Raw genomic sequence first — 27,605 nt, 5'->3', positions numbered from 1 at the left:
CTGGTTCCTCACAAGGTTTCTACGTCATGTCTTTTCAGTAAGTATTTCCTCACCATACCCAATGTCCAGGGTTCTGTAAAGATGCTTTAAGAATATTATTAAAAGGAACCGACTTGATTAAAGTATGGATGTATCCTACAGCAAGAGACGAGTAGACAAAAATCTACAGGATAAAGTGTCATGACCATCTCAATCTCCATTCTCTCATCTAAAGAAGGCAGTAATACCTTCATTGTCAGTCTAATCATTGCTTCTTTTTTTGTCACAAGCGTATGCACATATCATTTAAAACTCCAAATAGGTATTTAATATCAAACGGCTAAGGCAGCAGACCAAAGGTTTGGAACATAACAGCGCCCTCTGGTGGTCACGCTGCTCTCACTAAACCTTGTTTATAGATAAAGGCTTTCGTGTGAACATACGACGTTCAGCCATAGCATTACGAGTACTGACAGGTGAAGTGAATAAGACTGATTATCTCCTCATCATGGTACCTGTTAGTGGGTGGGATATATTAGGCAGCAAGTGAACATTTTGTCCTCATAGTTGATGTGTTAGAAGCAGGAAAAATGGACAAGCGTGGATCAGAGCGTCTCCAAAACTGCAGCTCTTGTGGGGTGTTCCCAGTCTGCAGTGGTCAGTATCTAACAAAAGTGGTCCAAGGAAGGAACAATGGGTGGCCAAGGATCATTGATGCCTGTGGGAGGCGAAGGCTGGCAATGTTCTGCTGGGAAACCTTGGGTCCTGCTATCCATGTGGATGTTACTTTGACATGTACCACCTACCTAAGCATTATTGCAGACCATGTACACCCTTTCATGGAAACGGTATTCACTGTTGGCTGTGGCCTCTTTCAGCAGGATAATGTGCTGTGCCACAAAGCAAAAATGGTTCAGGAATGGTTTGATGAGAACAACAACCAGTTTCAGGTGTTGACTTGGCCTCCAAATTCCCCAGATCTCAATCCAATCCAGCATCTGTGGGATGTGCTGGACAAACAAGTCTGATCCATGGGGGTTTCCCCTCACAACTTACAGTACTTAAAGGATCTGCTGCTAACATCTTGGTGCCAGATCCCACAGCAGTGGTAGCTCAAGTGGTTAAGGCTCTGGGTCGTTGACTGGAAGATCAGGGGTTCAAGCCCCAGCACTGCCAAGTTGCCACTGTTGGGCCCTTGAGCAAGGCCCTTAACCCTCCCTGCTCCAGGGGCGCCGTATCATGGCTGACCCTGCGCTCTGACCCTAACCTCCAAGGATGGGATATGCGAAGAAAGAATTTCACTGTGCTGTAATGTATATGTGACAAATAAAGGCCGTTTCATTTCATTTCATTTTCAGCACTCCTTCAGGGATCTAGTGGAGTCCATGCCTCGACCGGTCAGGCAGCAAAAGGGGGACCAACGCAATATTAGGCAGGTGGTCGTAATGTTATGGCTGATCTGTGTATATTGATGCAAAGAATTACTTGATCCTACTACTAAAATATGAAGTTTATTCTATTAAATCTCTATCTATATATCAATATATGACAAATGATCTGTAACCAAACATACAGATTTTCACTTACGTAGCTGCCTGCATTCTTGCATTAGTCATAAAATCTGGTCTGAACTTCATCCACGTCATAATAATAAAACACAAACAATTCTACGACGTACAGAAAGTCTGGGAGTTCATTCCTTTCTCTGTGAGTGCAAGCAAAATATCTCCAACACCATGATGCTCTCACCACCATGCTTCACAGCTGGCATACTATTGAAATAGATTTCATTTATATTTAGTAAGTCGCACACATCTCGCGTATAAGACTGTGTTCTATAGATGTAAGTTGATCTCATGAGGTTGACTGAAATACAATACTGAAGTGTGTGTGTGTGTGTGTGTGGTTGAACATGTACAGCCTCACTGTTGGGGTAGACATGTACAGCATGTGTAAACTCCTACAGTTCATCATCTTTTAGCTGTTAGCTAGATTTGAAGCTAAAAATGAAATATCTAATATATACAGTACACAGACAAAATACTTCCATGTCTGCTGTGGAATATCCCTTTAAGGCAGGTTTGTTTATACTGCCAACACTGCATCTCATGCTTTAGCATTTAGCCCCATGGACCTCAGACGGAGGAATAAGATGTTTGTTCAGCTGCAAATGCGGTGGGAGGAATGATGTTTGTCTGCAAAGCTACCATGGGCTGAAATAAAAAAAAAATCCTTATCAAAATAAAAAGGATGACTTTTGGATGGTCCGGATGGACAAAGCCAAGATAAGGTCTCTAAATAGAGAGGAAATACTTAAGGGTCAAAATGGCTTCCTGATTCCACTTGAGGGTTTGTTGATGTGGTTTAAATACGTCTGCTTCCATGAGTAACCGCCTATGATATTATTTTCATTAAACTTTCATTATTGCATATTATTGATAAATATGAATTAAGCTACCTAAGCTAAGCTAAAAATAAGCTTTTTAAGTGCAAAAAAAAAAGTTTAGATTTTATTTTATTTTTTTCCCCAAACAGAAAATCTTTAATCAGTAGTTCACCAACAACAATGTTAGCTAGCCAGCTAGCTGTGAATTTATCTCCCAAACAAACCTAGCTAATGTTTCATGTTTAAGGAAGGAAAGAATCAAAATACTTTTCACATTTAAGGACATGATGATCCACAGAAAGCTGTCTAGCTAAATTTAGGGAACGTCCTCAAAGCTAACTAGCCAAATTCTTCTGTACAACTAGGCGACACCAGAAGCTAATTCATCGATACACTCAGAAGATGATACTGGGCGCTAGTCAGTCAGTAAAACTAGCATTCTGTCTGATTACCTGAAGTGAACAGAGTGGAATCAGTTAGTTTGATGAAAAAAGCTTGGGCCATGTAATAGCTGTCGCACTCCTAGTGTCCGATTATAAATAACACACACGCAGAGTCTTAGGAAAACATTCCAACAACACGGAATGGTCCATTTTGCGGAGTCTTGCCTTCATTTGTAATGTCTTTTCATACCGAGCCTTTTACTGGTCACTTCATTGTATTTCCAGACATGGCCTGAGGAATAAATATATCCTCACTGATAGAGTGCCTGCCTCTTTCTTTCTTTTTTTTTTTTTTTTAATGTCCCCTTATCAGACAGAAGTGGACTGCTTGATGCTGTGGAAGCTGAGACGCGAAGGCGAGGTGGGAATGGACATTGCTCTGGCAACTCGTGCGCGGATGGAATGATGGTCCTGCCAGCGGTGCCAACGTTTCCGAACCGCAGAGCGGACCTGTCCACAGACACATAGACATGTGTGTTACAGCACAGACGGGTGGTATTACTTGTAGCTCTGTGTGTGTGATTTATAACTAAGATTCTCCTGAAATTGGGTGAGAAGGTGAGACTCCATTTTGGTTATAGTCTAGAGCAGGGTTCCCCAACCTTTTTTGTACCATGGACCGGTTTGACACCGGACAATAATTGATCTGGGGGGCTTGATAGGGGTAGCGTGGGTTAGCTTGCGGACACACTGATGTATGGAAAAACCCACGACTGCGTCAAATGTGGGAGTGAGGTGCGGGCGGAAGTGGCAATTTAAAAAAAAAAAAAAAAAAAAAATACATATCATTTTAAAGGAGAAGTTCAATTCCAGAACAAAAATCTGCAAATAATTTCCTCACCCCCTTGTCATCCAAGATGTTCATGTCTTTCTTTCTTCAGTCATAAAGAATAGTGGACTTCATATAGTGGACTTCAATGGTGCCCCAGAGTTTGACCTTCCAAAATGCAGTTTAAATGCAGTTCCAAAGAGCTCTAAACCTCCATCCTAGCCCAGGAAGAAGGCTCTTATCTAGCCAAATGATCGGTCATTTATTTAGAAAAATACATTTTTTAATACTTTTTAACCACAAAAGCTCGTCTAGCACTAGCTCTGGGATGCGCGTCCACGACACTATGTACTATGTGATCACGTTGGAAGGTCACGTGTGATGTAGGCAGAGCTACAGGCCCATTGTTTACTAGTGTGGAGAAGGAGGACCACTCCGAAGTTGTTGTTGTGTGGAACATCACAAAGTTATATGTATCTTTTTGTTAGTAAAGAGCGTTGGACTTATTTGTACTTCCTTGGTCTTTGCATGTTGCTTTGTAAACACTGGGTCTGTAGCTCTGCCTACGTCACAGGTGACCTTTCAACGTGATTACCTAGTAAGTAGCATTGCAGACGTGCATCCCAGAGCTAGTGCTAGACGAGCTTTTGTAGTTAAAAAGTATGCAATTTTTTATTTTTCTAAGAAAATGATAGATGGCTTGTTTAGATAAGAGTCTTCTTCCTGGCCTGGGATGGTTTAGAGCTCTTTGAAGCTGCATTTTAGAAGCTCAAACTCTCGGGCACCACTGAAGTCCACTATATGGAGAAAAATCCTGAAATGTTTTCCTCAAAAAACATCATTTCTTTACGACTGAAGAAAGAAAGACATGAACATCTTGGATGACAAGGAGGTGAGGAAATTATCTGTAGATTTATGTTCTGGAAGTGAACTTCTCCTTTAAGTTATATATATAAAATTATACGTTTATTGTTTCTTTGTGGCCTAGTACCAAATGATCCACGGCCCGGTACTGGTCCACGGCCTGGTAGCTGGTCCAGAGAGAGCACTTCCTTTCTATTGGTTCAGAAGTCTCACAAATTTCTTTCACCTTCCTGCATCTTTTCCCCAAATGAATCTGATTCATGCTTGGCCTGGCAGCATTAATGCTTTCCTTTGCTGTTATGTCCATATTTAGTAATCACTTGGTTAAATAACATACAATATTTTCAGTTATAGGCGGGTTCAGTCAGCTGCTGCGCTTACCTCGCTGTTCAGAAAACAGTAGAACACTGACACAAAGAAGCCCTGGAAAAAGTGTGAAAAAGAAGAAATGAAATGAAAAGAGGAAACAAACATCATTAAGAGCATTTTGGCATTTAAACCAAAACATTGATGAGTCCAAAGGTGGTGATTAGTTCCTAGCAGCTCTGGAAGTCACATTACATTAAAACCTACAGTATTTCATTCTAGCACCTACAGTAACGTCGTTCAAGGAGACTAATAGCAGGTGTTCCATGAAATGGAAATAATAAATGTATAACATTTTTGTTGTTTAACTAATCCTAATAGGAAGGAGTCTCCAGTGTCGATAATTCGGTCAGTATTGAATTCAGGTGTTGTTTTTCAGGAATTGGACTCGGCCCCTTGTGTTCTAAGGTGTTCTATCAGGTTGAGGTCAGGACTCTATGAAGTTCCTCCACATCAAACTCACTCACCCATGTCTTTATGGACCTTGCTTTGTGCACTGGTGTGCAGTCATGTTGGAACAGGAAGGGGTCATCCCCAAACTGTTCCCACAAAGTTGGGAGCATGAAATTGTCTAAAATGTCTTGGTATGAAGTTGAAGCATTAAGAGTTCCTTTCAGTGGAACTAAGGGGCCAAGCCCAACCCCTGAATAACAACACCTGAATTCAATGATTTGGGGGGGTGTCCCAAAACTTTTGGCAATACACTAATAAAGTAGTGTATATAAACTCACACACTCAGAGATGCTAAGCAGCCTACCATGCACATCTTTGGACTAGGGGAGGAAACCTGAAGGAAACCCCTAAAGCACAGGGAGAACATGCGATACTCCATGCACACGGGACAGATCCAGAATTGAACCCCCAACCCTGGAGGTGCGAGTGAAACGTACATGCTATATTTATATCCCATCCAGGTACCTCCATATTTGGCAGCCATCATCATCTAAAACCTCAGCTGAACCGCCTTATCAGACATTTAAAAAAGCCTCTTTACACTCTCTCTACACTCAGGGAACATCTCATTCTCCTGCACCGACACTCACACTCAAACTTTGCCAATAGAAACAGCCCAAGTTCTGCTTGTTCTCTTCCACACCCCATATTAAGTTGGATTGTGTCTGTACATTGGATTATTCTGAGTATTAAATTTGTGGCCATTCCTATGGAGACAGTTTAATGACATTTTAGATGGAGATAGATTTGTGAAATATATTATTATTATGACAGGATGCTGTGATTATTACTATTAATGAATTAATTATTTCCTAATAACCGGCACTGCTTCCAGACCTGCTTTTTTTACTTGGGAGCCTTGAGCTCAACTTCAGTTTAACTCCTTCAGCTCAGGTAACTAAGGCCTACCTGAAAGGACTGCAGGAAGGAATTGAAGTAAATGAAGACGATCTGCGAGATCTCATCCTCTCCTGGGTTTACAAAGAACAGCATGTACGTGATCCCGAGCAGAGGCAGTAACACGAGCGTGGCCTTCACCGCCTTTCTACGGATTTATACATCGATGAGAAGGACAGAATATGATTAAAGTTGACAACTGTAAAAAGACTTTCTCAGGCAAAAGGAATTCTCCAGGATGCTAGGAGAGAGCTGTCATGTGCAACTACAATGCCTGGGGTCGGTTCACGGGCCAGGAACCGAATCCAGGGCCACAGTGGTGGAAGACTAACCCCTAGTCCTCAAGGAACTCAATAATATACATATTTTTGTAAAAGGTTTCTCCATAACTAATACACAAAAGCATCCTATATCTGCACATGCATGTCAGCAAGTGTAAAATTCCGTACGATTAATGGCTTTTACTAGAGGGGCGGGGTTTATATAAGATAGCGGTCATGTTACAGGTTTTAACTACAGTGTGTGTGTGTGTATGTGTGTGTAGGAGTTCGCACTCCTGCATGTACCTGTACTGGATAGTTTCAGATGTGGTCGACGCTCGGAGTTTGGTCATGAGGATCCTTACTATGTTGAAGAGGAACACAAAATTTATCTGTTGGAAGAAGAGGACAGTCTATTTAATCGGCAAAGCACAAAAACATATTGCAGATTGCATTGAAGTAAGACAGACAGATTTCTCTTGCTAAAGTCTCAGCTTTTCCAGTGTTTGAGAACAATTCATTCTATTATCCAGTCAGCCAATCAGGTGGCAGCAGCACAATGCATGAAAACATGAAGCTGCAGGTCAAGAGCTTTAGTTAGGGTTCACATCAAACATCAGGATGAAGGATAATGGTTAGCTCAAATAATCACTCTTTACAGCCATGGTGAGCAGAAAAGCATCTCAGAACAGACACATGAAGGGGGTTGGGCTTACAGCAGAAAAATAACAGAAATCTGAGAGTACAGTGTGGACGAAACAGGAAGCTCAGGAAAAAGACCTGGTGTTGTGTTTCAACTGTATTGATTCCTCGTAATAAAATTCCACTTACTCAAATTATTCTTTGCAAATCACCTACTGCACATGCACCTCTTTTTTGGGGATCAGTAGACGTTAAGGATCTTGATCAGCTATTCAGGTATTTGTTTTGCATGATGTCAGTGAGGAAATATTATACTAGGACTGTTTTAGTTTGGAATACAGTAACCAGGTCTCTGCATTACACCAGTGTAGCTGTATGCAGCAATGTCTTCTCACCATAAGCACCAAAATCATGGGACCCTGGTAGATGTAGTCTGTGTAGATGCCTGCTCTCTTCCCGAACCAACACCTGATATTCACAACGAAAAGACAGAAACATTGATGAACATATATAAAACAATGTATATTTATGAATGATATATATTTTAAAAAAACTTGCCACCATATATGAATACAATATGTTGGCAAAAGTTTTGGGACACCCCTCCAAATCATTGAATTCAGGTGTTGTTTTTCAGGGGTTGGGCTCGGTCCCTTAGTTCCAGTGAAAGGAATGGTTTGAGGATGACCCCTTCCTGTTCCAACATGACTGCACACCAGTGCACAAAGCAAGCTCCATAAAGACATGGATGAGTGAGTTTGGTGTGGAGGAACTTCACCTCAATCCTCGTCCTGACCTCAAACTGATAGAACACCTTTGGGATGAATTAGAGAGGAGACTGTGAGCCAGACCTTCTCATCCAACATCAGTGCCTGACCTCACAAATGCTCTGGTCAAAAATTCCCATAAACACACTCCTAAACCTTGTGGAAAGCCTTCCCAGAAGAGCTGAAGCTGTTATAGCTGTAAAAGGTGGGCCAACTCAATATTACATTCATGTGCATGTAAAGACAGACCTTTTGGCCTGGCTCGCAGTCTCCCCTCTAATTCATCCCAAAGGTGTTCTATCGGGTTGAGGTCAGGACTCTGTGCAGGCCAGGTCAAGTTCCTCCACACCAAACTCACTCATCCATGTCTTTATGAATTCAATGATTTGGAGGGCTGTCCGAAAACTTTTGGCAATATAGTGTACATATCAGGAATGCTATATAACATACAACTGGAATTTAATTTGAACATGCACTTACTTCTCATTGTCGTAGTGCAGCTTTCCGATGGCCCAGGCGACAATAATAGGGAAAGGAATACCTAAACACACAGGCGTGTCTCAGTTACACATGATTTTGACCTTCAACTCAAACGTAAGACACCAAGAAATTCTATTTCCTTTTTCAGTCAGTATTTTCTATCCCTAATTTTTTACCTACGAGTTTTAAAGGCAAGTTATTGTGTTTAAAAGCAGTGATCTGGATGCTTTAAATAATAATAATTAAGAAATATCGCTGCATGTGATTTTGATATGTAACCCATTACAAGCGTAACCTGGCTCTGAATATGTCAAACTTTTCCTGCATAAATATTGGACCCATCTGTAGCACTTGGATCGGATCACACGGGCCAGCCTTCATTCCCCGCGTGCATCAACGACCTTTGGCCACTCATGACCCTGTCACCGGTTCACCACTGTTCCTTCCTTGGACCACTTTTGATAGATACTGACCACTGCAGAGCAGGAACACCCTACAAGAGCTGCAGTTTTGGAGATGCTCTGATCCAGTGGTCTAGCGATCACAATTTGGCCCTTCATCAAACTCAAAGCTCAAACCCTTGCGCTTGTCCATTTTTCCTGCTTCTAACACATCAACTTTGAGGACAAAATGTTGACTTGCTGCCTAATATATCCCACCCACTAACAGGTGCCATGATGAGGAGATCGTTCACTTCACCTCTCAGTGCTCATAATGTTATGGCTGATCAGTGTACACCGCTGTATTATTTAAACAGTCTCTTGCTTTTAGGTTATGTTGTATTTCATTAGTCAGCAAAGAAGAAATTCTATTTCCTTCTTCAGTCAGCATTTTCTATTCCTGTTTATTTTTCCCATGGGTTTTAAAGGCTTGTGTGTCAAGCTGCTTTAAAAAAAATGATACTAGTCAAGAAAAAATCTAGCAACCTTAGATTTGAATACATAACCCTTAACGTGCGTAACCCGATTCTGAAGACCTGAACTTTTCCTGCATAAATATTGGACTTAAGTTGCTAGAGTGACAGAAAATGTTTTGTTTCAACGCTGATGATGAGATTTATAGAGACTTACACCACCCTATGCAGATGAACATCCATTTCTTGAGCTTGTCGGTGGAGTAGGTGAGCACGATGGCCGTGTGGAGATAACAGCCCTCGCCAAACATCCAGAAAAAATTGGCCATGTGGAAGTAGTTATATGCCGTTGTCACTAAACGGCACCATGGCTTAAAAAGAGAGAGAGAGAGACAAACTTTTCATTAGTCGGAATGTCCTTCATCAGCCCCCCAAAGTGCTTTTTCACTTGTCCAGATGACACAGTTATCAGCTGGACAGATTGTTCAACTCTTGCAGCATCTGCTGACTCGAGAGTGCCCTACGATCAGCAGGCGATAAATAATAAATAAATAAATATGAAATATAAATAGCTTTTACTCCAGTAGTGCCCTAGTTCCAAGGGGATCACACACTGTATGTCACATCAACATTTTTGCTATCTCACCACGTTGCTCTCGTGTACGTCGGGGTTCATGGTGAGCTGAACGATGAACCAGGTCGCGTTTCTCAAGATGAAGGCGGAGATGAGGTTCCAGTGGATGATGTTCCTTAGACAACGAATACTCCTGATGCAGAGAGAGAGAAAGAGAGACAGGATTATACCACTGAGACGGTCATGTTTTCTGTAAAGCTGAAAGAATGGAAGGAGTCTCCAGTTTCAGGATGTTCTTTTGAGACTTCAGGAGAACAGAAAATCAGGAACAAGATCAGGAACTACCTTGCAAATGTAACTATAACAGGATAAAAAAAGTATGACATCATTCGTTAATAAAGTCGTAATTAGGTAGTAGCAGTTAACTCTTAACTTCATCACACCAACTCTTTTCCATAATCATAATTTTAATGCTTTCTAAGATTGCGTAATGATTTTCTATGGTTTGTGATTGGATTAAAATAATAGAAAAATAATCCAAAATCCTGATATTCACAACGACACATTCGTCTTATATGAAGATACTCGGGCATTGAGTTCGTAAGGCTAAAAATAAATCTGACACACAATATTAAAAGACAACCTCAGGCACTCTAGGGCAGGTCTCTCACTTCCAGAACGTATTTATATTTCATATTTATTTATTATTTATTACATCTCCCACCGTATGGCTCGTTCCACTCCCAGATCCCTAGATGCTGTCCTCTGGCAGGATATTTTCAGAAGCTCAGCATTCAGTACATCATGTGTGTATGATGGATGAGAGTGGCTCTTAAAAAGATCATGCTAGGTTCGTTGCTTTGCGAGCTAAATATAGCACGAAGCCACCTTTCCACCGTGTGACGTTTAACCTACTTCAGCGTTGCCTGAAGAAATAAATAAAGTTAAAATGAACTTTACATAAAGTGTTAAGATGTCAACTATAAAAAAACAAACAAAAAAAATCTTATTTTTACTTAAAAAATATTTTTTGTTACACCCAATAAACCACATTCAAATTCCAATTTAAAATTTTTAGAATATGTTATTTTTATTTGTATGAAATTGTTTAAGAAATAATAATAGCTACATAAAAGTGCAAATAAATACGTGTCCACATGTTAGCTATAAATGACCTAAAATGATTAAGTAATAATTTAAAAATTAACTTCTTTTCATTTAACCAAAATTAAATTTTTTATTTGATGTGATTTATTTCTGTTTTTTTTTTTTTTTTAAATATATATTAAATTTAATTCATTTATGGGATTAAAACTGTTCTCATTGATAAAGAAAAACATAAATAAAATAAAATAAAAATAAAGAAACAAAAATGTTCTACACAAATCAAAAGTTTCAAATTTCTTAAGGTTAAAAATTTCTTAAAATTTCAGTCTTATTTTTTAAGAAATAATTTGGAATTTGTGTTTAATAGAAACATAAATACATGAAGAATTCATTAGATATGCAGTATTAACTCAAAAAGTAAGAAATCAATAATAACAGTGAATGAATGAAATCGTATAATAAAAAACAAACAAACAAACGGAAATTTTTGTCATACAATCAATTTTTATGCCATAAAACAAAGTAAAATTGAATTACTTCATATTTTTATTTCTAATATGGCCGTTACGGGTGATATTTGAGTCCATGGACTAACCTGATTAACTACTCGTTGCTATGGTGACAGCAGCACAAGCGATGACGCAACATATTCGCCTGGCAAACACACGAAACAGCCACTAATGCCTGGGCATCGCGCTGGCTTCGAGCCCCGATTTATAAGGCTATAAAAGTTTTTGAAAAGCATTTAAACAAATTGTTTCCATTGGCACAGATGGAGCAGGACAGCTGCTGCCGGCGTGTGATCCGTAAACTGTTCAGGATTATATAAAACGTTTCCAAGCAGGAGGAGAATTAAGGGATAAAACCACTGCTGAGTGCTTGATGACTCCACGGCATTAACATATGGTGTTTAGGGTTCAAGCGCCGAAATAACAAACTTTCACATTTTTTCGCTGAAGGTCCTGTAGGAGAGGCAGAATGGTTCAAGTGTTCCAAAATAGAACAAATGTATTCTCAGAGTAAAAGGTTTGCATCTAATGCTGCTGTTTAATACGATCACGATACATACGTGGGCTTCACACAGAACTGTAGCTATGTCTGAGAAAGCGCAGACAGTTTCTCAGCTCTCTTCAGGAAACCTTAACATCTGACCTATGCGACCATGGACACGGATGCTGTCAGCTAGCTGAGTGAGCCAGACTAGCTAGCTAGCTAGGTCTTTCGATGTTTCACAGCATCTTAAGATGTTCGGTAGTGCTAAGACTCAATAGAATAATGACTAAGAGGGATCTTTGCTAGGTGACTATGTAGCTAGAAACATGGAAGAATCAACATGAGCTAGCATGCGTGAATAACCCAAACAGAAAAAGTTAGCAAGCGAGCTAATGTTACTTAGCTTTATATACTGTTTACTTCAGCATAGGTCACTTGTTTAGTTAGCACAATCATTCAAATGATTCAAATTTCTTTTTGTAAACTTGACTAATGTTTAATTAAACGTTTTTTTCCACCCAAGTGAGGATGAGGTTCCCTTCTGAGTCTGGTTCCTCTCAAGGTTTCTTCCTCATATCATCTCAGGAAATTTTTCCTTGCCACCGTTCAGGCTTGCTTATTAGGGATAAAATAGTAACTTAATTTTTAAGTAACTTATGTTTCTATACTTCTGTAAAGCTGCTTTGAGACAATGTCCATTGTTAAAAGCGCTACACAAATGAACTGAATTGAATACTTTTCCCACCACTGCCTATGTTATCCCATTATATTTATATATATCAGGTCTGGTAGTGCAAGCAATCTGGGAGAAAAAAAAAGTTCATCCCACCAAACTGAACACTTTTATCCGCTGAATGTTGACTTAGCAGATGTTTTAAGGCTAGCAATTGTTCACGTTCGTTGGTATCCCAGCAATGCCATGATATATTGCTGCTGTTAAAACCTACAAGGATGTCTGTAGCTACTGAAGCTCAGGCTTTTAGAATCTAAATCATCAGGTAACAGTAGGATGCTTAAACACTATTAGACCGAAACAGTTTTATAAAATTGAGGCTTTAAAAGTGCTATAGTCGAGTTTTATTTCTTACTAACAAAAATAAACTGGAAAATATAACACAGAACCGAGAATAGCCTCCTTTTAGTCATGTTATTGTCTCATCGTTCATGAGGAGACGCACATGCTCAGTCTGTTCCGGAAAAAATCAAGCAATAAAGCTAGCAAGTTATTTAGTTACATGTGAGGGAAATTTATGCAAGTGTACCGTTAAAAAAATTATATCTCTTTAGAAAAGTAAGGCAATGCCCTTAATAAACAAACAAAATAGTTATTGTACTTTCTACTGTATGTCTTAAATGACAGACTATTACATTTATTTGATTTTATTTGAAGAACTTTTTTTATTTTAATTAAGTGCATTATTATTATTATCAATAATAATAATAATAATAATAATAATAATAATAATAATAATAATAATAATAATAATAATAATAATAATAATAATAATAATATTAATAAATTACAAATATTATTATTAATAATAATAAACTGTTCCCACACTGGATCCCACAGGGTGCACACACACACACACACTGTGCTATTGTACCCTGTGTATGAAGTCCTATTGTTATTCTAAGATGCTGAACTAAAGCATGTCCGAGGTTCAAAAGTTTTCTAGACCAAAAAGCAGCAGGGAGATGACACGCAGAGAAAAAAACATCATCATGCATCATTATATGTTCATATCACAAGCTTCGCTTTGGGTTCTAAAGGTCCTGAATCTCCCATAGCCCTAACCTTAAACTTCCACGCATTATTAAAAGAATTAAATGTTCACTTACTATATAATTCTGATCACTTGAACGTAATGTATAAGCAAAGAATAAAACACTTGAAAAATAATCTACAAGTGAGGGAGTAATGTTTTACTATGCTTTACTATGATGGGGACCCATTTGCTATCTATTAAAACTTTTCAGTCATAAAAATATGTTAGCTTGTCATTTTTATCTGTAAATATCTTTTTTCCAGAAATCTTTTCTTGTCACACTCCACAGTGGTGGTTTATATGAAGCTCATATGTAAGTAGACACTCAGGGCCTTAAGAATTTGTAAGTATTTCTGTTTTTACCTAGCCTAAATATTCATAAAACAAAAACATTTCTCATCACAAATGTTTCTATCTTCAAAGTAAATGTTGATATCAACCCCATTTCCACTTGCTGAGATGCTCCAAGTGCTTGTTTATCTAAAAAGCAGCTCAAATTTGGTCTTCAACTACTAAATTTCTGTAAACGATTATCCAACAGGAAGGGAAAAACACCCTAAACACGTCTAAAACACACTAAAAGCCAACAGACTCATTTTATATATATCAAGACTCACAGACAGAACATGAATTATTTCTTAATACTGATTGAAAACGTTCCATAAGTCGGACCTTACATTTAATGCCATAGTAGCAAGTCATCGATTACGTTATAACCGCAACAAAAACATCATTCTCTCACTTTCTTTTGAAGGTAATTGAAAAAAAATACTCAAACCCTGACATCGGAGACTCCTTCCCAAAAATTAGAGTCCCTGTGCAAGGTGTTACTATAAAAACCAGATAATTGTAGAACAAGCTCATTAATATATAGTTATGATTTGATTGGCTGATGGACCTGCGGTTCTTCTAGTTCAACAGCATTGTGAGAGAAATTTCATTCAAATTTATTTTGTGTCTGTGTATGTTTTTGTTTTGCCTCACCTGAGTCGTAAGAAGATGATGAAGGCGATAAGGAGAGTGAACAGTGACAGACAGTGGCCCAGGTAGTTGATGATGACAGCGATTCGGTAATGCAGCCGGCTTTTCCTCTGCAACACACATGAAAATGTCTATCTGTATTTCTACACATACACACCCTAATGTTCATATATTCAAAATAACCAACATTACCTGGAAGAAGATTTTGTCAATTTATAAATGTTTAGTTAAACACAGAAAATATAATGTAAGTTTAATTAAACATACATGTGATTTAAGTACACAGTATTTTGTGTATCCATTTTTACACACCATAAGCTACAACACTTACGCTACAACCATAAGCTACAACAATTACGCTACAACCATAAGCTACAACAGTCAACACTGTGCTTGTAAAGATAAATATCTGTTACGGGAAATGAATTGCAGCCAAGTAGAAATCAACATCCTTGGGCGATAGTATGAGATAGGATCATGCTTAGCTCATATCTGCTCTGATATCTGATTGGAGTTCACACCAAGTGTGAAAACTTTAAGTAGTTTTAAAAGTGGGGGAGAAAACGTGTAAAATGTGTAAGTTATGATTTTGTAACAAAGATTTATTAAAAGCTAGATCCACATACAAGCTTGGTAGCAGTTGATGCTTGTTAATAATTCTAACCAGTAATTGGGTTTTTTTTGGAACTGCTGTGGACAAAAATGCTTGATTTTCACAATTTCACAATTTTTCTAAATGTTAATTTTCGCTGAAATTTCAACATCTTGCAAAATTTGCGATGCAGCTTACATTTTTTGGTGCTTTGTTTTGTTCCGAAAACTACTTTAACTGCCGAATTCTCAAGCACAGGATTCTTCTTTTAAGCTTTCCTACGGTAACTGTACTCATGTTAGACGCACATGATTTTAATGATGTCACACAACGTTTCTTAGCCTAAATCTGCGTAAATTCTGAGGTAATTTTGAAAAATGTTTGACTTTGTGTTCATTTCTGTGATCAGAAAATCCTTACAACTTGGATAGACTGAACAAAAAAGCTATAAAAATCTTTACAGTAGCATATGACTAGTGAATTTGCCATGTTGATGCCTGATGACTGGTAAAGATCATAAGCTATAACCATATTCAAGCACTTAGAGAAATTGTTATTGCTCTTGTGGGAGTGATTAGACAACCAAAATCTCCTTACAATGTTTATTAAGATATTTTCAAGACCTGACTCCACTCTTAAATGTGGATCTCTGACTATTATAGTGACTCATGAGGCACTTGTGGGTGAAAGTGGACCTTGATGAATGTGGTTTTGAATGCGCTACTGGCGTTTTCACAGCGAATACAGCCGTGACTCACTCTCTCCATTCTTTCCTTAATGTCTTTATTATTAATATTTTGCTAATATCACACAGGCGGTTGCTCTTATAAAGCAGAATGTGTCAGTGCTAAATGTCTGGCAGTGGGGGCAAAAGAAATAAATGTGCACTCATGTTTGTAGGTGTATATTTAAGAACATTATCACGCATCCAAAAATATCATTTGTACTTCGCTATACTATCAACAGTGCTAACATGAAAAGCCTAGATAAGACAAAATTCTGCTTTCTACCCTGAAATGAAGCTCCACCCTCTTGTTTTGTTTTACCTCACAACGTCACAAATCACTGAGGTAAACTCGGATGGAAGGGAAAGTAACAGCTGCAAGAAGCAAACACACGTCTTTTGCGTCCCACGTTCTTTGTACCCATTTCCTGGAGACCATTTTGGATGAAAGTGTACAGAAAACTAGTGTATGCTTACTAATAGAAATTCATAACATTTGTATTTGAACGAATGTGAAAGCCTTAATTGCTCATCTAATATTGCGTCTAATCTCTCCAGCTTCTCATATTCCATTTTACAGAGGTTAGGTCACTCGGGAGTGCCGTATCTAACCCCACATTTATTACTTTGTCTGGCTGATTTGCTGTGGCTTGTTTATCTAGACGTCCCTCGGGATGTTATCTTAGTTATGTGTGGCTCTAGTCGTTATATTAAACAGAAATTCATAATGTATGATATCCCTACTTGGTTGTACAAGTCCTTCCTTGTCCTTGTCTGCGTTTTTGTGTAGTTTGTGTAGTGAAATACCTGGACATTAAGAATTGCTTTGCACTGAGAGTAGTTGCTTTTGGAGGCCCAGGTCCCATTGGATAGACATTTCCGGAAGATTTTATCTATGGGACAGAAAATGAAGCAGATTATGTCATATATGTAACTTATTTTGTTCATCATTTTTGAAGATTTCTTTAGATCTTTAAAGCAAAATGGTGTATTATTTAAGAATTCCAAGCTACTTTTAGTAACCTATATTGTATTATCACCAACAGAGCAACTCTAGCTAGCTTACACCAAATATTTTCATGCTAGCTAAGTAAACATACTCATCAGGGCAAACCACAGATAACTCTCTTTAGTGATATAACAGTTAAAAATACAAAAAAAGCAGAAAAACAAGCATCTCATGTACCAGCTTGTTAAACAAATCTGCAACTGGGTAAAGACACAAACTTTGAAAACTTCACCAATCCTGAATCCTTTTGCCTCTTACTGTTTAATACTAGACTCTTTTATTCTGTTACAAAACAAATGTGCAAGCACCTCCCACTAATCCCAACAGCGATCGAAGGTACATTTGCTAAACCCCTTTACAACTTGGTAAAGACGCACATTCTGGGAATAAGGATCAATCCCAAACTTTGAAAACTTCACCGATCCTGAATCCTTTTTCTTCCTAATACTCTTTCAATCTAATATAAACAAATGCACAAGCACCTCCCACTAATCCCAACAGCAATCAAGGGTGTATTTGCTAAACCCCTTCACAACTGGGTAAAGACACAAATTCCGAGAATAAGGACCAATCGAAAACTTCACCAATCCAAAGAAACTCAAACAATTTCATTTGTGCCAATTCTTTTTAACAGTCTTACTGACTATAGCTCTATTAAATCAACACTATTTTTCTAGCATTTTGTGAGGAAACCTATAATAATGCTAGCTCAGATATTTCCCTCCTGTAGTTCCTGCTGCTATTCTGAGCGGATTCCAGACTGACGTCACCCATCTGCCAGAGATGGCAAGAGGCTTGGCGAGGGTCCAGAGAATGAGACACGCTGTTCTCTACTCGACCCTTTGACCTGCACGAAAACGAAAATGCAGGTCAGCTATGTTCCCACTCGACTTTCCCTGTCCGGACGTGACTGTACATAATTGACCGGCGAGCTTGGTCAAGCAAATAAATAATAATAATATGTCCAATAGAGAGACTTTGTTATATCCTAAACAATGACTTGTACAGATATTATACTTTGTTAGAACCTATACTAACCTACATCTGAATACTAAATCAAGTTTTATTTAAATTTGAATTTTTTTACATAAAATTTACTACAGAAAGTCAGTGTCTACTGTGCTAGCATCTTGTTTTGTGTAAGTTTAGCTAACTAAAAATAGATTTTTAAAACATGATGTGTTGTTCTTTAATAAATACAACACTCACAGCACTGGAAAACTGCTATGGTATTAACTGAATAAAGCATTTCAGGGCATGCTGGTCTTATAAAATGATGTTTTTTATCTGCCCTATTTGCATTTTTTTCATATTGTGACTTCTATCAGTGCTCTAGCACTGGCAGTGCTGAGAAAAAAACACTGTTGATCTCTGTTCATTGACAGAGAGAGTAAAGATAAACTGACACTGGAGACTCCTTCCAAAAAGCTAACCATTCAGAACTGAGAACTCAAAAGCACCGGGGAACAAACTGACCATGTTTCTATTGTGTTTATGAGGAAGCGTTGCAAAGAGATTCTGTTCCATTTGAATGTGTTGTGTGTATATGTGTGTATATAAGTGTGTGTGTGTGTGTGTGTGTGTGATTGATGGGCAGTAAAACTAAATAAAGAGGTGAAGAATACCTTGGTGCCTGATCATTCACAAACACACACACACACTTACTCTAATGCGTACACAGGACAACAGTCTAGCTATGTACTGAATGCTGACTTCATTAACATACTCGAGTAAAAATAACCAAGAATACACCTTCTGCTTGCTATTTCTGTTATCCTCCCTACAGAAACAGGAAACACAGGCTGCAGACCACCCGTGAAAATATTAAACAGCACGCTGTAGACTACGCTGATTCATCAAAACCAATTAAAAAAATGATCATGTATGTAATTAGTTTATATTTTAAATAATCCCTTAATAAGGCTCAGTGGAAACCACTTATAGGAAAGTTCCTTGTATTCAGAATCGGGTTATGCACGTTAAATTAAACTTAATTTTTTTAAGGAAATACAAACAGATAGCAACGTCTGTGGTCTGAATACTCGATCCTTGTGCATGGGTCAAAGGTCTTAAGGCTAAAGAGACAAGCAGACCTGAAAGATAAACACACAAACTATTTATGAATGTTAATTAATGATAAGACTTCACGGCTGTTTGTTTAACAAAAAAAATCTAAAAGTTTCATTTTGCCTTGCTCTAAAAAATATAAATATTGTCTAATAGTTTGTACAGCCACCCTTGACTTTTGGAGGTGCCTCCAAGTGCTTTCCCATCTGCATCCGAGCGGATTTTGGATGCTCTTAACTGAAGAAAAATAAATAAATTCAAATCTAAACACACAAAAAAAAGCAATAATCTTTTTCTCTTTTAGTCATGTATGTGAGAACATACTCCTGTTAGAAATGAATATATAAATACACTGTGATGTATAGAGCGTGAGACAATAGAGCGTGAGACAAAAAAGTGTTGGTTTTTTTTATATTCATTTTCATCATCATATCAGTTTTAGGTTGGCTGTGTGAACTAACTACCATGACAATAAGTACTGAAAAATGTTGCCATAAAAGGAAAACAAGGGGCAAATGGGACAAAATGGGTCAGAGCAGATGGGGCATAGAGTATGGCATGTGAATAGGGACACTGTGTGTGTGTGTGTGTGTGTGTGTGTGAGAGAGAGAGATATTAGCCTGCAATCAGTGTGTAGTGTTCAGTGATGTGATGTGATGAGAGCAGGAGAGAGAGGAGCTGATGCACGCAACAATACAGAGTGAACCAGAAAGATCTAGAATAAGAGAGAGAGAGAGATCTTGAGTTAAGGTGTAGTTATTAAAACTGATCCCGTTGTTTGTTTTTTCTCTCTCTCTCTCTGTGAGGAGACAGCTGTCAGTGCCAGAAAGTGAGAGCGAGCTTGAAGCCGCCACTTCAAATATAATCGTTTTGTTTGTTCGTTAGCAGAGAGATTACGTTTATGGCTGTGTCTCAATCGGCTCCCTAGTTAGCGAGTCAAAATATGATGTGCAAGAGCTGGGGCTCACTACACAATAAGACACTGATGACTCAATTTCCGGCGATATTCTAGTTTCCTTATCAGTTAAATAAATAAATAAATAAATAAATAAAAATAAATTCACTTTTTTGTTATGCTACATCTACATGCTACATTTACTACTGTAAATAATAACAAGCTGCTTACATTTGTCTAAGAATTGGCTGAGAGTTTGGTTTGCCCGTCATTTTTTCCCGAGCCGTGAGACTTTTCATTTCCAGTAAGGAAACATAGTGAGCATCGACCCTCGCTGGTTTATACAGCGCGTTTTGCAATTGATAGAGAGACATGTTAAAATGGCAGACTCCCCGATCAGCGTACTGACTAGTGAACTAGCTAGCTACTTGAGACGCTGCCTGTACACTTTACAAAACTATTGTGACATTATGCCATGCTTTTTTGATTCAGATATTTTGGTCAACCCAGTATGATGTTTTCAAATCTTTCCTTACTGGTGGTGTTGTATCGGACTCCATAGAGGAATTCTGGACACGGAAGAGACACCATCTCCCCGGCCACGCTGCGCGGCCAGCAGGTCCCGATACCATCGATAGCTGTTCTGCAAAATACACCTACACAAAGAGCGGGAGATTACTAATCTGTCATCAACGGTGGAAAAAGATGGCACGACAGATAACAGCGATAACCGTGACACATACCCGAGTTATTAGTGTCAGAGTGATTAGCAGCATCCAGATGGTACACTGATTAAAGAGAGACACAAAGAAAGAAAGTCACGCAAACAGAGTTCAACACAAAACTACTAACCGATTTTAGCTAAAGAACCAACATGTAAATAAAATATCTTAAGAGAGAAGCTTTTCTTTTCAGTGTTTACTCAAAATCAGAGTTAACAGGTGAGGGATTTAAGAAAACATGGCATCCTGGTCACTCCAGGAGTTTTTACACACTTAATTGAGCTAGCTAACATTATTTTCTGACTCTCATGACAAGCCATAAAAGCAGCTTAGCGTCATCTAGCATTAGTTAACCAGCTAGCTATCTGTTAGTCAGTCTGCTTTTTCATATCAAACATGACCATCTTAACAATAAATTTGCCAGGTCGTCCTCACATCCACCGATAGAACGCTTATGTAATTTGTTAATTAGCAATTAGCTGTTTAGCCTCTTAGGTATGTTAGTTAGTTATCTTTTTAATACGAAAGAAGTTTCCCCATGTAATAGTTTCCATAACATCTTGTAATACAGCTTTATTTGTTTTCTAAAACAAAAGCATAGCCATTTTGTAGCTTTTATATTTGTACGTCTTCCATAAACTTAAATTTTGTTGACACACAACTTAGCCAACTTGCTAGCTTGTATTAGTTGTTTAACTAGTTAGCTATGTTAGTCAGCTTTTTTGATACATGAGCTATTGAAAAAAACACTACTGAAATTGTGAGTAAACAAATGTCACTTGTAGAGCCATTAGAAGCTTAAAAAAATGTAATTGTGTTATCTTTGTATCATGGTTGATATGCTAATATAATATTGTGTTAGCGAGTTAGCTCAAAATTTATGACAATTCCATGGGACTTTGAAAGTCTTTTATTGATCAATAAAAGACTTTCAAAGTCCCATGGAATTGTCATAAATTTTGAGCTAACTCGCTAACAAAGGCTGGATACGAGATTCAAGATGCTTTCTCTCTCTCTCTCTCTCTCTCTCACACACACACACACACACACACACGCACATGTGTGGTTTCCAGAAGCCAGCATTAGTACGGCATCACAGGTGAGCTCAGCTGACACCTTCACAACCACAAAGGACAAGAGTGACAAAACCTGAGAAAAGAAAGAGAGAGAAAGATAGAGAGATAAAAAAAAGTTAAGAGTTTCTCATCTAGCACAATTTGCATTCAGCTTATCCCACATCTCTTTTTTTTTCCATCTATGAATCTTCGCCCATGCTATATTAAGAAACGAACAAGTTGCGCCCGAGCCAAAGTCAACACTTCATATCAGTCTATATCAGCTGACGATTCAGATTTCTGTGTCTGCGTGTAATAACAAGCCTAATATAAACACAGCGCTCATCACATCGGCATGCGCGAGGATTCATAAACTTTGAAGAAAAAAAAAAACCCTTCACTGAATGGATGGAATAAATACCAGTATCGATATTATTGTAACCACCCAGAAGCTGGAAATTTCTTTAGGATAATATTTGTTTATAACATTTTACAGCTTAACACGGCTACATACATATAGAACAGCGGCTCTGACAGATCGTCATCGTTTCTATAGCAACACCATTCGTTTGGCTGCACGAGCTAGATAACATGAACGTCATACAAAGTTTTTGTAAGGAGTTAGTGTGAGCACTTACATTTCCCAACAAAGTTTTCTTTAGAGTTGTATTAGCTAATAGTAGCTACTATAGCACCAGGATTTAGCTTGTTTCACGAAAGATCCACGATGACAACATGAAATGTGCAACTATATTGTTCCATAACGTTCTTTACTAATATAAAATGCTGACAAATTGCCCTCATGGCCTGTTAACGAAATAAAACCTCTGGACATGTGTTGTGATTGTAAACTAATCCATTTTAAGGCGATTTCTTGAGCTCATCCTGTTAAATCACACATTGATTGATTGATTGATTATGTTTCTCTAACAGCATGTTCTGTCATGTTTTCTTAATTTATAGTATAAGCATTGCAGATCAACTAAACTTACTTAAAACTTACTGTCTGTTGAATAACTGTTATTTCGCATATAGTTTTGCGTAATTAAGGGATTGCTAATGAGCTCATAGGTTGTGTTAAAGCGAAGGCACACTGAAATCAAGAGAAACATGACGTAAGCAAAGCAAGCAATCACATCTTAATATAACACAATTCTCTCATGAATTGCAGACCAAATGACAATCTTGCACATTTCAGCGACTCACACACACACACACCCATGTTTCGCCGCCTGGAGGGCTTTCACAATGAGCTGATTCAGGTGTAATGGATTAGGAAAAGTGAAAACTCTCACCTTTAACATTAGGCAGATCCTAGGCATTTTCTTCAGACTTGTTAATCAGTTCAGCCACATCCTGTCTGACATGAGAGAGGTTTCCTGGGGTATTTTGTGCGTCGTTAATGTGAAGCAGTCTCCATCCCCATGCTTATGAGTTGTCATGTTTGGAGAGCTGTCACATTCCCATGCACAGAGAAATGAGGAGATTTTTTTTTTTAACCCACGTATGCGCGTGAAGCTGTTGCACGAGATAAACACTGCAGCATTCTCCAGTCGATAGTACAAGTTTTCCCCGCAAAATATATCCAAACTAAAACAAACTGCACAGAAGTCTGATATGAAATATCCAGTGCATGTGAAGGCAAGTTCATAATAATTTTTGTCTTTTTTTCTTCTTTCAGTTGATTGTTTTGCCCATTTAATCGAGCCCACGTTAATTCAGTGATCGCCTCCGTTTTCTCTTCAAGTTTATCCACGCACCGTCTCGCGCGCGCTCAGACCCGCAACCTGACGTTCAGAGGAGAGGCATGCTTTGATTGGCACGCGTGTGGGCGTGGCTGACCGTTAATAACCCCAGCAGCTGCACAATATCCGATGGAAAGTGTCTCATTGTCATCCTTCTCCGTTGTACGCAGGCTCGTTAAACGCTTCTCAATCGCTTCTCGAGGCGCCGGACTTGCAGGTGTCCCGGTCAAGGCCCACGTGCCCGCGGGAGGATTACAGAGGACAGGGACCGGGGCACGGGGGAAACTTCCCGAAGATTTCTTAATCTAATGGCTAGTACTACTACTAGTGCTGCTGCTGCTGCTACTGCTACTACTACTACGAAGAGGGAGGAGAAGAAGAGGAGGGAGAGGAAGAGGAATTAGAAGAAGAATCAATATACTGCTGCTGCTGCTACTACTACTACTACTACTACTACTACTACTACTACTAATAATAATTAGAAGAGGTAGAAGAAGACAAAGATGAAGAGGAAGAGTTAGAAGAACAACTACAACAAATACAACAACTCGACTACTGATTACTAAGCAAAAGAAGATATACTATACTACACTGACCACTGACAGGTGAAGTGAATAAGACTGATGATCTCATCATGGCACCTGTTAGTGGGTGGGATATATCAGGCAGCAAGTGAACATTTTGTCCTCAAAGTTGATGTGTTAGAAGCAGGAAAAATGGACAAGTGTAAGGATTTGAGCTTTGAGTTTGACAAAGGGCCAAATTGTGATGGCTAGATGACTGGATCAGAGCATCTCCAAAACTCTTGTGGGGTGTTCCCGGTCTGCAGTGGTCAGTATCTATCAAAAGTGGTCCAAGGAAGGAACAGTGGTGAACCGGCGACAGGGTCATGGGCAGCCAGGGCTCACTGATGCACGTGGGGAGCGAAGGCTGGTCCGTGTGATTCGATCCAACAGACGAGCTACTGTTGCTCAAACTGCTGAAGAAGTTAATGCTGGTTCTGATAGAAAGGTGTCAGAATACACAGTGCAGGACGGGTCAGGGCTGTTTTGGCCACATAGGTGGTCATAATGTTATGCCTGTTGAATGTATACTACTAGTGAAGAAGAAGGGGAAGAGGAGGAGGAAGAAGGACAACAACTGCAACAATACTTCTATTACTTTATTGCTACTAATGCAGATTATGTGATGTGTTTAATTCTACAATAAACCTGAAGCACTGTCTCTGTTTTCACTTGCTTTTTTGTGTGTAATCCCGAATAAATCTTCCGGCAGTGTGGGAGAAGATTTCTAATTTTACACAGTAACTACCTGAACAAAGGGTTAAAAATCAATAATTCCAATAGACATGCTTTAGCTGAAGTCAATCTTGCTGATCTCCTGAAGCAGTTTACTCCATCCTGAGAACTTTGCTCACTTAATGCAGTCCTACCCATGATATTTTTCTTACATCGCCCCTACATTCAGGAATAATCATTTAGAAAACATCAGGAATGCGAGGTTGATGTTTTATTAATCGTCATTATTTATAATGCAGATTTTGTATAAATGCAGGTCCCTATTTTAATGTTAACCGAAATCACATGAAATATTTTATTCTAGATTTCCAGCATTTGTTTAAATAATGGTGGAGGAAATGCGTTAACCATTCACCTTTGGCCAAACACACACACACACATCAATAGAAAAGAAGACTCTGGTGACTTTGACCTCTTTGTGTAGATAGTGGAAGCACAACTATATGTATGCATGTGTGTGTGTGTGTGTGTGCATTTATGATCATGTGAAAGATAAAAAGTGACCGAGCAGGTTAGCCACCTTTCTAGTTCTGAATACTGCATACTTCATTTCTTCTCAAATGCATAACAAACATAACAAGCATAGCCTACATATCTGTGTGTGTGTGTGTGTGTGATGATGTAATGACTTTTGCAGCATAGCCAGTATAGACTACAAGATATCTATTTATGTGTGTGTGTGTATGCATGCAAAAACATTTACGTATATAGCCATGTTTTTGTGAAGCTGGATATCCACAGGTCAGTGAGACCTTCACCAAAGTCGTGAAGCACAAGTTACTTTGGTTTAAAGTAATAAGAGAAAAAATGTTGAATATGCAGACGCAGTGCCGTGCATCCCCATAACGAGGGACATTTTTTCGCAGATATTCCTCCCAGTGCCATACTGTATAATCCATCAAGAGGCAGATTAACTAAGATTAAAATTGCAGGGGGGGAAAATATAAATCCAGTGCAGCGATTAAATGCAGCCTTGAGTTTTACCAAACGTTTATAAAGCAGTTATATTTGTTCCAGTTTGGTATTAATTTGCTGATTATGTATAAATACAGGAGTTCTGGTGGTGCTATTTTCTTCACATTTCTTACCAAGACTGTTCAACAATGACTTAGAAATACACAGATTAGGCATAATATTATGTTAATATTGTGTTAGTCCTCCTTTTGCTACCTAAACAGCCCTGACCTTTCATGTACTGTGTATTCTGTTACCTTTCTATCAGAACCAGCATTAATTTGAGCAGTTTGAGCAACAGTAGCTCGTCTGTTGGATCGGATCACACGGGCCAGCCTTCGTCCCCCACATGCATCAGTGAGCCTTGACCGCCCATGACCCTGTTGCCGGTTCACCACTGTTCCTTCCTTGGACCACTTTCGATAGATACTGACCACTGCAGACCGGGAACACCCCACAAGAGCTGCAGTTTTGGAGATGCTCTGATCCAGTGGTCTAGCCATCACAATTTTGTCCTTCATCAAAATCAAAGCTCAAATCCTTATGTTTGTCCATTTTTCCTGCTTCTAACACATCAACTTTGAGGACAAAATGTTGACTTGCTGCCTAATATATCCCACCCACTAACAGGTGCCATGATGAGGAGATCATCAGTGTATATTATAGTCTATCTTATCTATGATTTTGACAAATGTGTCATATGTTCATGATGCCAACTGGAGAAACTCACATAACTGCTCAAGCTTTGCCCTTTGAATAATGAGAAATGGCTTCCAACTGGAATTGAAATGGTGTTTTTGTGGACACTTCAGTCCCAAGTCATCTCTAGTTTCAGCCTCAGACGTCACACCCACAAGCTGTCAGCTGAACGTCTGAGGGATATAAGTTGTCATCTGATTGGTTAAATTCTACACAATGTCTGGGGGTTCTTTAACTGGCCATCTGGACACGTGATGCTACACTTCCCTCATGGAAGAAGGAAGCTGTTGTCTTTAGAGCTGTGACAATGGGTACCTCTAAACATGATGCTGAACAAAACAAACTGGTTGCTTTGCATGTCAGTCAAACCCCCTCTTGGGTGGTCCTTGGATATGGAGTCCAGCCCTTCTGCCATCAGCCTGAAGGGCTGGATACATGACACAAGTCATCTCTGACAGATCCACCACTGACAGGCACCATATCCCTCCATTGTTTGAGAAGCTTAAAGGCAGAATATCTGGTATATAGTTCAAAATCTCATAGTCATAATCAACTTATCCCATGCGCTACATGATGTCAAGGGACCCTTGTCAAATTCTCCCAAAGTATGGATCTACAGAATGTCATTTTTACTGGACCGTTCTTCCAGGTTTCATATATCGTGTCCGAAACACCGCTGGTCTTCTAACCATGTAATAAGTACACATGCAGAACCCCCAGTTGAGGCTGTAGGGATACCCCCAGACTTCAAATAATGCTTTTGCTAACAATTGACTCTAAATTTGACTGTGAGGTTGGGGAATATGAGATGAAGTAGCCTTAATGGCTGCCCTTCAAGAGTGTCCTTCTAGTGATGGGATGCCCCATCACTATAGGCTTCTCTACAGGCAAGAAGATTGGCTATATTGTGGCCCAAATAGATATAGATGGTGCAAATGTGACCCTCAGGCAGCCTGATTATAAACCTGTTGGTTGGCTGTTATAGAAAATGAATCCTCACCTTCCGACCAATCAGATTTGAGAATTCAGGCTTGGTTCTTGGTGTCTCCTTTAATGCAATTGTACGCTCAGGTGTAGTGTAATTAAATGTTTATTGAAAATGTAAATCACTAGAAAAGGCCACAGTATTGAATAGCCTTTGAAGATGAAGCTATAAAAGTACAGCCCATGTTTAATGAGACACATTTAATAAAGACAAAATTGAATTTGCCTGCGAGCATTTGATTAAAAGGAAATAAAACAGAAACCTAACATGGATGTAC

General features: G+C 38.8%; 1 protein-coding gene across 1 annotated transcript; it reads right to left on the bottom strand.

The window, feature by feature from the left end:
* Positions 1 to 30: 30 nt before the first annotated feature.
* Positions 31 to 23,763, bottom strand: LOC131354387 (corticotropin-releasing factor receptor 1-like). Its single transcript, XM_058392002.1, has 14 exons — positions 22,943 to 23,763; positions 21,651 to 21,741; positions 20,614 to 20,658; positions 20,407 to 20,526; positions 16,707 to 16,792; positions 14,587 to 14,693; positions 9,806 to 9,926; positions 9,377 to 9,530; positions 8,307 to 8,367; positions 7,455 to 7,527; positions 6,724 to 6,809; positions 6,170 to 6,305; positions 4,823 to 4,864; positions 31 to 3,258 (listed from the first exon to the last, which is right to left on the bottom strand). Exons 1-14 carry the CDS (start codon positions 22,967 to 22,969, stop codon positions 3,118 to 3,120), a joined length of 1,290 nt encoding a protein of 429 aa, XP_058247985.1. The 5' UTR covers positions 22,970 to 23,763; the 3' UTR covers positions 31 to 3,117.
* Between the last annotated feature and the right edge of the window lie 3,842 nt (positions 23,764 to 27,605).

Source organism: Hemibagrus wyckioides, linkage group LG01 (assembly GCF_019097595.1).
Source record: "Hemibagrus wyckioides isolate EC202008001 linkage group LG01, SWU_Hwy_1.0, whole genome shotgun sequence".
NCBI lineage: Eukaryota > Metazoa > Chordata > Actinopteri > Siluriformes > Bagridae > Hemibagrus > Hemibagrus wyckioides.
This window is presented reverse-complemented; position numbering and strand designations above follow the sequence as displayed.